The 15628-nt window shown below is 37.5% G+C and overlaps 1 protein-coding gene across 1 annotated transcript in view; it reads left to right on the plus strand.

Moving 5' to 3' along the window:
* The first annotated feature begins 2773 nt into the window (after positions 1 to 2773).
* LOC309609958 (inositol 1,4,5-triphosphate receptor associated 2-like) overlaps positions 2774 to 15628 on the plus strand; it is a 48044-nt gene continuing 35189 nt past the window's right edge. The window contains exons 1-3 of the mRNA XM_082352234.1: positions 2774 to 2955; positions 14454 to 14601; positions 15370 to 15451. Coding sequence (XP_082208360.1) covers positions 15428 to 15451 — 24 coding nt within the window. The 5' untranslated portion in view covers positions 2774 to 2955; positions 14454 to 14601; positions 15370 to 15427. The remainder of the gene's footprint in view (positions 2956 to 14453; positions 14602 to 15369; positions 15452 to 15628) is intronic.

The raw sequence follows: 15628 nt of genomic DNA on the forward strand, positions 1-15628 counted from the left end.
AACTGTAAAACTCCTAGAAGAAAACTTAGGGGAAAAGCTTCATGACATTGGTCTTGGCAATACTTTCTTGGATATGAAACCAAAGGCACAAGCAACAGAAGAAAAAGTATGCACGTAGGTCTACATCAGACTAAAAAGCATACAGCAAAAGATTTAACAGAGTGAAAAGGTAACCTATTGAATGGGGGAAAATATTTGCAAACCATATATCTGAAAAGAGGTTAATATTCAAAATATAGAAGGAGCTTCTACAACTCAATAAAAAATACCCAATTTACAAATGGGCAAAAGAATTGAATAGACATTTTTCCGAAGAAGATATAAAATTGGCCAACAAGTACATGAAAAGATGTTCCACATCACTAGTCGTCAGGGAAATGCAAATAAAACCCACAATGAGTCATTCACAATGATGAATGAATCACACCTGTTAGGAAGGCTATTATAAAAAAAAAAAAAACCCAAAAGATACCAAGTGTTGGCAAGGGTGTAGAGAAATTGAAACCCTGTTGGTAGGAATGTAAAATGGTGCAACTGCTGGTAGGAATGTAAAATGGTGCAACTGCTATGGAAAACAGTTTGGAGGTTCTCAAAAAATTAAAAATAGAACTACCATATGATCCAACAATCCCACTTCTGGGTATATATCCAAAAGAATTCAAAGTAAAATCTCGAAAAGATATTTGCACACTCATGTTCATTGCAGCATTAGTCATAATAGCCAAGATGTGGAAACAATCTAAATGTTCATTAAGGATGAATAAATAAAGAAAATATGGTATATACATACAATGAAATATTACTCAGCTTTTTTTTAATAAAAAGTTTTTGAAAGCTTTTCGAAAAAGAAGGAAATTTTGCCACATGTGACAACGTGGATGAATCTTGAGGATATTATGATAAGTGAAATAAATCAGTCAGAGAAGGACAAATACTGCATGATTCCGATTGCATGAGGTATTTAAAATAGTCAAACTTACAGAAGCAGGGAGTAGAATGGTGGTTTCCAGGGGCTTGGGAAGGGGAAATGGATGGTTGTAATTCAACAGATATAAAGTTTCAGTTACACAAGATGAATAAGTTCTAGAGATCTGCTGTACAACATTGTGCCTGTAGTTAACAGTACTGTATTGTGCACTTTAAAGTGTTAAGAGGGTAGATCTCATGTTAAATGTTCTTAACCACAATTTTAAAAAAAAAAGAAAAAACTGACTACATGCTGTTGAACAATGCTCAGTAGAACGTGTGTTTAGGTTGTTAGGTTGTTTTTATTTTTGGTTAGGGTTTTGTTTGTTGGCTTACCATAGTGGTAAAGCATTCTCTGAAACCATCCTTGTCTCTCATATGGTCCTTCTTGTAATCAGGGCTGGATTTATGTCAATGTACAATGGGATTCTGACTATGTATTAACATTTGAGAGGCATGCACAAGGCCTAAACCTGACAATGTCTTCCTCACTGCTTTGAAACTCCCAAAGGTTCTCATTCATTTGAGCTAAGGTCCTTATTCAGGTCAGGTTGTTTCCAGATAGTCATTGATATATTGATACATAGCATGGTTTAAATAATCTCATCAGCTAACAGATGCATTTTTATATATTTGGGGGACTAGGGTTGGATCCAAAAGAGAAGTAACATAACAACACTAAGAGATTTGGGGTGAGGAAGAAACAGAGGGGAAAGGCTTTAGAAAAGAGAGGACTGCAGTGGAAATACTAGCAGCTAACTTTTGTCTGTTCTTGGGGGCAGCCCTTCCTGTGCTCATGGCACATAGTTTTACCATGACTGACAATTCTTAAGGAGAAAGGCTAAGGTCATGAAACAGAGTGCTTATTTCTTTTTTTCTCTCTTTTTTCTTTTCCCTTCTTCGCTTTTCCTTTCCTTTCCTTTTTTTTTTTTTTTGAAAAAGCTAGTTGTGATATGTAAATATGGCACCTGTCACAGTGACCTTATTGTAGTGCCAATGTAGCTAAGTACTATGAATGTAGCTTGTGGGGAACTGAATATTCCAGTGTAGAATAGGAAACTAAATGTTCTTATCTGTAAAGTGAGGTTATCAGACTAAGTGATCAATACGATTGCTTTAATTAAAATTCTATATTTGTGAAGCATTTACCTATATGTAAATACTTTCACTTTTTCCTCTCATTTCTGAGGAAGTATATTAAGTTTGAATTTGTCATAAGTTCCCAGGGGTTGACTCTTAGTTGAAATGTCACTGACAGCTTGTGGTTTGGACTTTTTTTTAACTAGGCAGAAACAACTAGAAGCCATCACACAACTGCAAGAAGATGCTGTCAACCAGGAAGCCATCCTCAGGAAGAAGGTCCAAGAAGCCAGCCAATGGTTGGAGGGGGCAGAGGAGCAGGTAGAGTGGCCTTTGACTACACTATATGCACAGGAAGTCTCTCAGATGTCCTTAAAACCCTGAAGTAAAAATGGAGGAGGAACCAAAAAAACAAAGAGGAACTGCGAAGTTCAGTCCCTCTCGACTAGCAGTGAGCGGAGGAAGTAAAGGGGGAGTTGTAAGAGGCGGTGTCAACAGCCTGCTGATGAAAGAGGCAACTTTGCAGAAAGAGGCGACTTGACATACCAAGACTTTTGCCGCTGTAGAAATAGCTCAGGCATACGAAGCCCATGCAAACACAGAATTGCAGAAGTTCAGTGGAGGCTTATCACTTCCCTGAGAAGAAAAGCACATTTTCAGTTTCGTGTGCATAATAAGAGTGAGTGCTCAATTGCTTTCTTTCCCTGCCACTCTGCTAAAATCCAGCATTAACTGTCGGTATCCAGGTGGAGGATGGAGATCAAGCAGCCCACTCTGCCAGGGAAGAAGCTAAGCCTTTGCTGCGTAAATTAGAGGAAGCAATTTCGGATCAACGAAATCTCCAGACTATAAATACTGAGTTAGTGAACACTTGCCAGACACTTGAGCAGAAGACAAGAAAACTGAAAAGTGAGTAGCAAGTATTTGTTATGTCTGAATTCAGTCCACTCTGAGGTGGGGCAGGAGGACTACAGCCATTTTTCTAGATTCCAGCTGCTATCTTATTACTGAATTCATGGTGCTGAAATGGCTCCAGAAGCAGTGTTATGGGCTTCCAGAGAGATCTGCCTAGTGGCTAGGTGGATGGATTTAACCATTAACTTTCCCTTTTGGTTGTCTATTACAAGCTGGATTTTTCCATAACTGTTATTTCTTTAAAACTTAAACAAAACCTCTCAATATCTGTAAAAGTAAACATGGAAAAAAATCTTGTATGCATGAAAGAGTTGAACTTGCAAATTGTTTACATATTCTACTCTGACTTTATTAGCTGGTTTGTACCCATCATATGGTAGAAGAGGCCCTGCCTCTCTATTTTCTTTTAAGCAGTAATTTTAGAGTTGAGCAAAATACTTAGGAATTCAATGTGTATCAAAATATTATGTATGTGTGGAAATTCTTTTAAAATTTTGTGTTCTTTACATATATATTTTACTTTAAAAACTAGAACATTTGCCATTTTACCTAAAAGTAGATAAGCGTTTACTGAGGACTGAGGTGAGAAGACAATTGTCAAATTACAGATGTCAGATTATTTTTAAGCTTATTTTATTCTAGAAACATGGTTCAGTAAAAATAAAGCTTATGTATATGACCATTTATCAGACAACTGCTTTTGTTCAGCCAGCTTCTTGTTCCAGCAGCATAAAGGTTCTTTTTATAGAAAGTTATTGGTTTGGGTAATAACTAAATATAAGCTTAAGGTAAGCTAGTGATGGAAATTTTCAGACTTGTGTTTGTTTTGGATTTATTGTACCCTTTCTACTGTTATCTGAGAAAGCTGTTTAAGAGTTTAAACGAATTGGCTAGTTCTAAAATAGCAGTGGTTATTCAACACTTTATTATTATTATTATTATTTCTAAGCCTTGTAGAACTTGATCATATTCAATAAGAGTAAGTGTCATTTTACCCTGCTTCACTCTGTCAGACAATGTAAAGCATGCTTTAAATTACATAATCTTTATGATATTTTTTTGTATTGCTCAGAGGGCATTGGAGAAGGTCCCCTTGTGATTAGAGTTGTTAATTTTGAGCCAAGAACATGCCTTCGTTAAGGCATTCCAAATTTGGTTTATGGTGTGTTTGCTTTAGACACTGTGCTTAGAGGTCTAATCTTTTGATCCAGTTATTTTTATCCTTTGCTTAAATCAATATTATACCCCATAGTTTTATAAAACAAAGAATTTATCCCCTCCTCCAACCTACTATGGTTTGTAGTAACTTCTTGGAAAAGTCAGCTTTTGTAACTTATTCCAAAATATACATTCTCAATATTATGAACTTGCTATTGTCTTCCCAGTCTATCCTCAGGGGATAATTGGTCCAAATATCATTTAAAATAGAATGTGAAAGCTTCCCTAGGTTGAATGCACGTATTTTTTTCTGGCTGGATAAAGTAGGGTGGATGCTTCCTTTCTGTTCTGAATTGCACACAATCTGCCAGGCTTTATTAGCTCCTTTACTTGTGAGTACCTTTTGCTGCCCAAAGAAGACATACCTATCAAAATTTGGCTCTTAAGACCCTTTGCTTACAAAGATCTTTCTAATAATGCCCTTAAAAATCAACCTTTATGGGACTTCCCTGGTGGTCCAGTGGGTAAGACTCCGTGCTCCCGGTGCAGGGGGCCCGGGTTCGATCGCTGGTCCAGGGAACATGCCGCTGCAACTAAAAGATCCTGCAGGCTGTAACTAAGACCCAGCGCAGCCAAAATAAATAAATTAATTAAAAAAACAAAAAAAACACACAAAAAACCCCAACAATCTTTATAAGAAGAGGGAAATTTGGGTAGCACATATTTTCAAAAAGTCTATAGTGCAGATTTTCCAGCTAGACTGTGAACAAACGTCAACAAGGTAGGACAGTTATAACACAAACACATCCTCACACATTCCACCATGACCACTGCCATCACATACTGTTTGAATTCTGAGTCAGACATTTGAATTCTGAGTCAGACAACAAAACTATTTAAATCCATTTAGTTCTCGTGAAACTTTCCGGTTAGCTTCATAAATTCATTAAGTGTTATGGCAATTGCTTTCTGCTGCATCTAAGACAGGTTCATTAGCAAACTGTGTGAGGATGCAGTTGTTGTGTCCAAATGTTTAGGTCAATGACAATGTTCACAAACTGGAAGTAGGAAGTTGCTTATGACATTTGATGAGATACCTGAATTTAATGTTGAATAAATAATATTGTTCAAGTTTTCGACTGCCATCAGGACTGGACTGATTTATGAGGTAATTAGTGTGCATGCTTGCCCCCCTGAAATGCGCCATTAGAACTACTAAATTTCTTGAATGATAACATATATTTTCTTTCTTCTGCTTCTTCATGTGTATCTAAGTATCTTAACAAAGGCAATAGTGCATATGTAAATGAATGTTTGCTTTAAAAAGGAATAAAGCTTCTTAGATCTAGGGTATGCATGCAACATATTAGGGTGAATCCAATGTGCAGGAAACATAGACTAAATGATCTAATCCAAGCTATCACCCCTTTAGTATTCATCCTTTTTTGCCCTTATCTACATAAAATCTTCATTGACTTGCTCATTCAACAGACAATGAGTGAAACCGTAAGTATTTCCTTTAGAAACCATAAATATTTCTTTGGGGAGAGAGCCTGAGAAGCTCCTGTATATTATAATTCCTTATTTGAACATAGTATCTGATATGAACTTTATAGTTTAGAGAAGGCTTTCACCTAGATGAACTCACTGGAAACTCTCTTCTAGCTTGCTATTCTTAGCGTGGAGGGCATGATGTATGGGGCACATAACAGCCTACAGCTTTGAGGATGAATACAAGATGAGAGCCACATGTCCTGAGCAGTCAGTCCACAAGAGGGAAATGAGACAGGAAGGGGGGTTCAGCTGATGGAGACACTTAAACATAGGTGTTGGGGTGAGCACCAAGGAGAGAACCAAAGTCAAGTACAGCTTGCTGGACACCTCTGATGGGATGAGGGCCTACATTTTCCCAAATGAAAGATGCAGGTATGGATGAAATAATCTAGGAGAAAGTATTGCACAAAGATAAAGAGCACGGGATTTGAGGTTAAACAAACCTAGATTCTAAGTCTACAAAAGACTTTGATAAAGTTGGGCAAATCTCTTTCCCTCTCTGAGCCTCAGTATCTTCTTCCAGAAAACGCCAGAGTTGTTAATTTACAAATAACGTAACAAATGCAAACAGTACCTAATGCTTGGCCATACTAGGTACAGTCTGTTCTGCTAGAGTATGTTTCTATCACGTAAACTATCTCTTTCACGATTGCCAAATGGGTGAAGACGTGTAAGGATAATATGGGCATCTCATTCACAATTTTCCTGGGAATAGGACCTGGATTGGTAGGAATAGAAGTATAACCTTCCGCAGGAGAGGAGAAAGCCCTCAACTTGGCTGCTGATAGGCAGCAGGAAGCTTTCAGCTGTATTTTAAGAAAATTAAAAGCAAGGTCTGCACCTGGGCCTCCCTCCCAGTGACGTGCCATCCCAGCCCCGCAGAGCTCCGTTTTGCGGCAGGTTGTATTCCCGCCTGCGTTGCTGTAGCAGCCCCACTGCCTCAGAGTTCCGCTTCCCTCTGCATTTTCTCAGCACCCCACCAGCACTGTGCCATTTAAAGTGTCACCAGCATTTCCACTCCATTGTTTTTGTGCATTTCTAGGATCCTGGGAGTCAGCCTTTAGCCATTTTAAGTTGCATGTCTCAGTGATCCATGTTATCTTCCGAAGTACTACTAATAATTGTGCTTGTTAGTGCTCTGGTTACAATGTTGCATATACATTTTTAGTGGTCTCTTCCTAACCCTATTTATTTTATAAGCCCCATTATTTTCGTTCTTGTTGTAGTTTTTTAATTCTTCGTTATTGACGAGTAATTAACATATCATAAAACATTCAGATCTTAAGTGTACTGTCCAACCAGTTTGACAAATGCACATCGAAACACAGGACTTCTATAACCCCAGAAAGTTCCCTGGTGCTACATCCCAGTTACTCCCCACTTCTACCTTCACCACCACAAGGAGCAACCACTGATCTGATTTCTATCACTGGTGGGTTAGTTTAGGCTGTTCTAGAATTGAGTTATACAGTATATACTTTTGTGTATGTCTGTGTGTGTTTCCTTCAGCGTAGTATTTATCTATGTTGTGTTTATCAATGGGATGCCCTTTTCATGGCTGAGTCACATTTCTTTGTAAGAACATTCCACAATTTGATTATCTTTTCGCCTATTATTGGACATCTAAATTATTGGGTTGGCCAAGATAATTTTCCATAATCTTATGGAAAAACCCGAACGAACTTTTTTGGCCAACCTAATATTTACAGTTTTGGGTTTAGGGAGAAAGCTGCTATGAACATCTGTGTATAGGTCTGTGTGTGGACCTGTGTTTTTGTTTAACCTAGGATAAATATCTAGGAGCAGAGATATTAGATCATAGTAGAGCTGTAATTCTAACTTTTTAAGAAACTGCAAGCAGTTTTCCATAGAGTTTGTAGCATTTCACACTCCTAGCAGCAATGTGTGGTAGTTTCAGGTATCCACAACCCCAGCATTTGGTGATGTCAGTCTTTTTCATTTTCTCTACACGACTGAGTACTCACTGTGATTTTAATTTGTTGGGCTGATTGGTCATTGTATATCTTCTTTGTGAAGTATCTAAGTCTTTTGCCCTTTTTCAAATTAGGTCACTTGTCCTTTTGTTACTGAGTTGTAGGATTTCTTTTCTTTATATATTTTGGGTACAAGAACTTTGACAGATGTGTGCTGTGAATTATTTTCTTCTAGTCTATGGATTTCAATGAACTTTAATATTTGTAATGCACAATTCTATAGAACATTGAGCAACACATTATATTACAGTGTTATGAAGTCCATAATCCATAAACGTCAACCCTATTGATATCTAACATTATTACAGCTCAATATCATGGTTTTGATTTTCAGCAGCCAATTAATCGCAGGGCCTTTGCCTGAAAGCTTTAGTGCATAGTCATTTAGAAAGTTGTTTTATCTCAGCTTCCTTCAAAGAAAATGTATCCAAGACAACTGGTCTCATCCTACATCACAGATGGCAACAGCAGGGGAAACAGTGGCCATTGTTTTACTTGCTTCCATGTGAAACCTAAATGCCCTAGAGACATGGCAGGTCCAACTCCAAACACGTAAAGAAGAATGCAAAGGTGCATGCAAATTAATGTCATAAGCCAGCTTGTTTTGCCTTATGAAACATGAAAATAGTTGCTACCCATCGCACAAAACATCTGTTGAAATGAGGTTTACAACTTGGAACTTGTTTTGAGATGGACTATTTCTAAAAATCAAGATTGCCTGGTGGGAAAGCAGATGGGCAATTTAGACAGTCTTATACTAACTCATTATTTCTTCTGAACACGAGCTTAATTTGGAAATTCAAAGACAGTGTTTTGAGATACGCAACTTCAGAAGCATAATGTTGGCCACTTCTGAAAACTTTGATTGCTGTTGCTCAGATATAGGTCAGGAGGAGGACAGAGCCTTATTTCTTAATACAGTTAACACAGAGAATTTTAAAAAACTGAATCTTTACTAGAGTTCTATGTATTAAGAGTTTAATTTTTTTAAATTACTTAAATATGTTAGAAATAGTTTAAAAATACATTTTCCTCCCTGTGGGCCTCATAAACACTGTCAAGCTTTGTTGGGAAATGTTATTTTTACCAAAAAATATTCTTACTAAATAAATTTTACATGGGTAATTTTCCACATAATTGAAGCTTTTCAAGCTTTTTTCCCCTGAAGAATATTTATAATTAGATTCTGTAATTTCCACATGTATTAGCATTATTTTCATGGCTCAGAATTTCTTCAGGCTACTGAGATATAAAACTGTTGGTCTTTAAAATAAGAAGCACCAGATTTCTATGTGTTTTGGACACCAGAGTATCTGCTGTTGATTTTCCTGGCTGTTAGCGGTTTTTTTTTTAAGTGGCAGCTATTAATACACCTCCATCTAACAGAGCTTCGTACCCTCATTTAATTTTTGTTTTTAATCATCTGTGGGCTGAGAAAACAGTCAAGCTTGTGAGAATTCTGTATAAATTCAGAGCCCACTGTCTGAGTGAAGTGTGAGAATCTGCCACATGAATAAAGGGCATGGATATCAACATCTATTTTGGTTGTTCCAAAGATTTCGGCCTATTTTCTGGTTCTTGGCTATCTTTCAAAGGGTATAGATTGTCCAATAAGTAATATGTTGCTATTTAACTTAAGAAGTTAAATGGTATTTTTCTCACTTTCATTATTCCAGAGAGGACAATTTGGAAGTTACTGGGAAGCAGATTTCAGTTAAGTAGAGAGACAAATATTTTTAATTTCGCCAAAGAGTATAGTGAATGGTGCACTGTCCTGTGAGTCTGATCTCAGCTCCACGAATAACCATTTATCCACTTAAATCTCTCATGATCCCAGACCTCCTTGTAGGAATCTGGGATTCTATGGCTCCATTTCCAAGGCTTCCATTGCTTGTAGCTCAAGCAGAGGCTTATTGAAGAGACGATTTCCCCATGGGTAGGAGGTTGGCCCTAGTGACCTCTGAGTTGTATTCCTTTTTTAGCATGAATAATTCTGTGACTCACTTCTAGAAGATAATTCACTTGCATCTGTCAAGGTTAATTTTAAATACTCAAGGGCAATAGTGGTTTAGTTGCTCCTACCTGTTTTGTTTCTGCTTTCCCATTTTCACGAGTCATGAGTTGAGAACGTCATTCTCAGAAGCCGTTGTTTTCTCTTTCCTTTCCTCAGGCCTCAAATTGAAAGCTGTTAAAAGTTTATGAAATGGGACTTCCCTGGCGGTCCAGTGGTTAAGACTTCACCTTCCAATGCAGGGGGTTTGGGTTCGATCCCTGGTCCGGGAGCTAAGATCCTACATGCCTCGGGGCCAAAAAACCAAAACATAAAACAGAAGCATTATTGTAACAAATTCAATAAAGACTTTAAAAATGGTCGACATCAAAAAATCTTAAAAAAAAAAAGTTTACAAAATGAACTAAGGGAAAAGGGGGTTGCGAATTGTCATATTAAGCTGGTTATAAATTCTCTTTATAGCAACAATTAAGTCACTAAGAAAGAAGTTAATTAAAGGACAACTCCATGGCTTGCTGTTTCAGGTAAAAAGCAAACAAAAAGACCCAAACCTCTGTGATATGTGTTTACTGTGGGGAAGTTGTCCAGTTGGTGTAAGATTTTGAAGCTAAGTTATAATATATAATAATTTTAGTCATAAAATTAAATAATCAAGTTAGAAAAGATGCTCTGGTAGACTTTGTTTTCTTATGCACTGAAAGCATTTAGCAAAACAGGAGGGGAGAATGCACATGAGTGAGTGGCTCCTAATAACATCTTTCAGAGAGGAAGCATTTCAGAACTGTATCTATTAGCAAAGGGCCAGTTTGCTAGTCCTTTCTGAGACACTTGAGTGGGCTTTGATGGCTGCTGTCTCTTTTCTCTCTTATTTGAATTAAACTTTCAACTCCTTTCTGTCTGTATATCTCAAGATATCCATGGTACAGTTAAATGTATTTCTTTCCCTTATGACACTTGGTGAATTTCTCCTTTTTGTTCATAAATGAAGAACATAAGGAACAGCAAGGTTGGCACTGGAGGGAAGGGGCTGGAGGAGGAAAGAGAGAAGGGTGATATTTGCATGTATCTGTTTCTAGGGCATCATGCAGGCACATCTGTTTAAGCAGAAAAAAAAAAAATATTCATGTAGGAGATTAAGCTAGGCAGAGTGCCTAAAAAGCCCCTTACAATAAGTTGAACTGGAAAAAATCTCCATAATCATCTCAAGAACACCAATTTTCTATTATAATGTAACTGATAGACATGTATCTACCTCTTGGACAAAAGTCGCAATTTTATTGCTGTAAAATTTTCACAGACAGCATCTTCACTCTCTGAGTTATGTCTCCAACAATCTTTGGTCTCTGCTTGACGGTTTCAATGACAAAGCCATTCAGTTTCCTGTTCCTGATGTTTGGATTTCATTCCTAGAACAAGTAATGGGAAAAATGCAGTGAGAAGGTTTACCATTACAAATTGTTCCCTTAATGTAAAATACAAGATAAAGAACTAGTCAATTTTCTCCTTCTCAGGTAGCATCACATCTTAAATCCAATGTATTTTATATCTGTCACTCTGCCATCATTCTGTCTTTGAATGCACTCCACCATTTTTCTCATGACAGAGCTGTTTAGATGAGGAATCTCCTCACTACGATCCCTTGTCCTGCACAGATAGAATTCATCAACCTCTCCAGGAACAATTGGTGAGTTTAAGCTTTTTGAAACTATTTAAGTGCCAATTGTGAATCTACTACTATGCCAAAATAAAAAGTTAAGTTCAATATGTATTAGTAAGTTAGAATTCTAAGCTATACTGATTTTCTTGAGAGGGTATCAGACAAAGCGAGATACCTATTTTTTTTCTTTATCATGTGCACACACACAAGTTTGATAGGCCCTAGGAAATGGTACTATTTAAAACTTTTTGATTACGGTATCATGAAGAAGAATTATATAACTAAACTTGCCCCTCACTCATATTTCTTTCCTCAAAACCTTTGTTTATATGAAAGTGTTGATTATTGGGAATTGATGTTATCCTTCTGTTAAATTACTGAAGAGTGATTTTTAATAAGAATTATATTTTTACTTATAAGGTATGTACCTTTTGATCCAAAGCATGAAAACTTTGTTACTTGATGTCATTTATTTTCTTCTCAAACTCTCTTGCGGTAGAGTAGTGATTTTCTTTCTAATTTTGGAGATGAAGAGAGATTATGAAATATGTTACAGCCCTTTGGAAAGCTAATAGTACTTGATTTTCTGTTCAGAAGCAGTGTTGCCATAAACGATATAGTGGTCAAGAAGCAAGAATACATCAGCTACCCCTGACCTTCAAACATACATGCTGGTACACACCTCTGCTGGGTAAGCATGGATAGACCCTTTCCTATACCCTGTTAGACACAGCTGAGGGTGGGGTTCTTCTTGGGAGGGAAAATAATTAATCACAATTATATAGCAAATGTTGTTGAAAACTTAGATGTTTATCCCTGAATTCAGTCAGTCAACTTATATTTGACCACCTACTCTGTGCAAGGCACTATTTTATGTATACTAGAGAGTAAGTCCTAGAGAGTAAGTCCTAAAGCTCACAGATTATTAAGGAAGTAAGACCTGGGTTCAGAGAAGGCTCTGTAGAAGAAATGAGTGTTGAACCAGGCATGGAAAGATGGGCTGCATTTGGAAAAGCAAAAAGCATGGAAAAAGTATTCCAACTGGGGAGAATGACATGAGGGGGAAAAAAAATGCAAAAGTTTTAAGTGTTTGGAGAAGAGTCCATGCTGGATAAGTCACTGTGGATATAAGAGGGCTTGGGTCAGGATGGAGTAGAATTTAAGTTTGGAGCATGTTGTAGGTCACATCATGGACTATTACTTAATGCCAATCTAAGGAAAACGAACTTTATCTTAGGAAATGCTGAAAGTGGTGGCATCTCTCATCACAACCTGGATGTGCTTGAAAGCAAAAGTTAATGGTTGATTTTGAAATGACAAAAGAAATGGGATGATTATCAAAATAAATTTAAGAAGGAATAAAAAGCAAGTAGAATGATTTGTGGATCATTTCAACTAGAACAGAGAAAACTGCTACCGCTACTAACAAGTGGCCAGTTTGTGTCAGACAGTAGAGGAGTGCTTTATAGAGACGATTTTACCCACACTAACTCAGTGATAGTAACAATACTACGGCAGCACTGAAAGAGTGCCCGCTATGTGCCAGGCACAGTTCTCTGCTCTCAGAACTGTATGTTCACGTACCTGTTAATTCATTTAATCCTCACCATATCCCTGTGAGGTAGATGCTAATGTAATTCCCATTTTAAAGATAAGGAGACAGGAACACTGAGTAATTTGCCTAAGGTCATGTGGCACTTTAAAATTTATTTATTTATTTATTTATTTATTTTTGGCTGCATTGGGTCTTAGTTGTGGCATGCAGGATCTTTCGTTGCAGCGCGCGGGCACTTCATTTTGGCACGTGGGCTTCCCTTTAGTTATGGTGCGTGGGCTCAGTAGTTGCGGCATGCGGGCTTAGTTGCCCCAAGGCACATGGGATCTTAGTTCCCCAAGTAGGGATGGAACCCAAGTCCCCTGCCTTGGAAGGTGGATTCTTAACCACTGGACCACCAGGGAAGTCCCCATGTGGCACTTTATATGTAAGTAAACTGAAGCTCAGAGTTGGTTTAGTTATTTATCCGAGATCACACACCTGGTATGTGTCAGGGTCAGGATTTGAACTAAAAATTGTGATTAATTCCAAAGCCTATGTTTTTTCTATTAAATTCTGCTGCTTCCTATACTCAGAAAAACATAACAAGACAGTTTCCTCAAAAAAAAATTGTCACCCTATTTCCTGCACTCTTCAGTGGTTTACAATTACAATGTCGAACTGTTTTTCTCTTTAGGAGTTGGTAAACTGTTTCTGTAAAGGGCCGGATAGTAAATATTTGAGGTTTTGCAGGCTGTACGGTTTCTGCAGCAACTACTCAGCTTTGCTGTTTTAGCCACAAGCAACCTTGGATGATACTGAATGAATGGGTGTGTCTGTGTTCCAATAAAACTTCATTTACAAAAACAGGAGGCTGGCTGGATTTTGCCCCCTGGCAGCAGATTGTTGTTGACCCCTCTAGTTGCTTACTAGGCAAGGGTTTCTGTTTCCCCTCCTTCACCCCTACTCCCTTCTTAAAAAAAGAAATGACATTTCTACCCCTCATAACTAGGCATCAAAATTTAGGGGGTGGGGAGTTGTAATGTTAAAATGTTAATTGAATAGATAAAGAAGATGTGGTACATATATACAATGGAATATTACTCAGCCATAAAAAGGAACAAAATTGGGTCATTTGTAGAGACATGGATGGATCTAGAGACTGTCATACAGAGTGAAGTAAGTCAGAAAGAGAAAAACAAATATCGTATGTTAACGCATATATGTGGAACCTAGAAAAATGGTACAAATAAACTGGTTTGCAGGGCAGAAATTGAGACACAGATGTAGAGAACAAACGTATGGAACAGCAAGGGGGGAAAGTGGCGGGGGGTGGTGGTGGTGTGATGAATTGGGCGATTGTGATTGACATGTATACACTGATGTGTATAAAATGGATGACTAATAAGAACCTGTATAAAAAAATAAATTAAATAAAATTCAAAAAAAAATTTAAATTGAATTGAATTGAACTGACTTTTGTTTTTTCAGAAATGGTCTAATCTCCCAAGAGGAAAAGAAATAGTATATATATATAATTTGAACCATTAATTTCTATATTTATTCTTTTCTGTTCTACTGCAGATGCCTTGTATCTGGATAGTCTTACAGCAATTCCAAGACTAGAATTGACACCCTTCTCATGTGTAGCCAACCGAATCCATGCTTCATGTGAAAGGCCCACATATGGAGAAATAGAGGATAGTGCTTTGGATGTGACCGGAAGGCACAAGTAAGTTAAAAGGGCAAAATACACTTGGCCTACTTTTCGTGGGTGGCCTATTCCTATTGCCTAAACATTTAATCAGTAAAAGTTTCATATCTTGACATCATGACATCTTTATTGTGGAATTTTTATTGTGTAACTTCTCTAACTTTCTGAAAATCGACAATTTTAAAACAAAGATACCTTTATAGTTTTCTCTATAGCTCTTTTGAATTTCATGATATCCATTCTAAAGTGTAAAAGGCAAATTAGGCTACTTAACATGTTTCCCAGTTTTTAGGAATATACTATGTACTGCTAAGTTAACTCATTCAGCTAGGTTTTGATCATCTTTCTATTCCTTCACACTCCAGGTGAACAAGTCTTTGGGACTCTATCCCTGTGCTCGCACATACCCTTTCCCAAAGCTCATCTGAGCTCACTCAACTTGCTAAGTACACAGACATTTCTTCCTTAGGAAAAGTTCAGAAATGTCAGTAGAGTTTGTGAGCACTGTTCACCCCAGTGAAATTTCCTTTCTGTATCGAGGGTCAGGAAACAAGACTTTGAATTGCAAATAACTTCATTTTCATTTGGGACTAGATTCTCTATGGTTATAACCTCTCTCTCTGATGGAGCTTGGACCTCTCTTTCATCATGTCTCAGTTAAGACATGAACTTAATTAGAAATTCAGTAAAATTGGGGCAGGGAAGGGGAACTATGTGACAGGTTGGTATCTGCTGAAATTTGCAGTTTTTCCACCTGTATTAAGGAACTTTACTGTCTATTATTAGGTGTCCAGGCCCTACAGGTGGTCCCCACCCAGGAACAGATCTTTCAGGTTGCATCAGGATGAATAATGACCTAAGTATGGAAGTGAGTATTGGACTATATTTCAACTTCATTTTTAGCTCTACCATATCCTGAGCCTCTTCTATGGTGTTTTTATGTTTTGTTTTGGTTTGTTTTGAAGTATTATAGAGACTCTTATGGCAAGTACAAGTCTTATACCACAGAATTCAGATGCATGAGAAATGTCAACGTTTGATGGCA

This window comes from Balaenoptera borealis (assembly GCF_965194805.1).
Source record: "Balaenoptera borealis genome assembly, chromosome: 13".
Taxonomy (NCBI): Eukaryota; Metazoa; Chordata; class Mammalia; order Artiodactyla; family Balaenopteridae; genus Balaenoptera; species Balaenoptera borealis.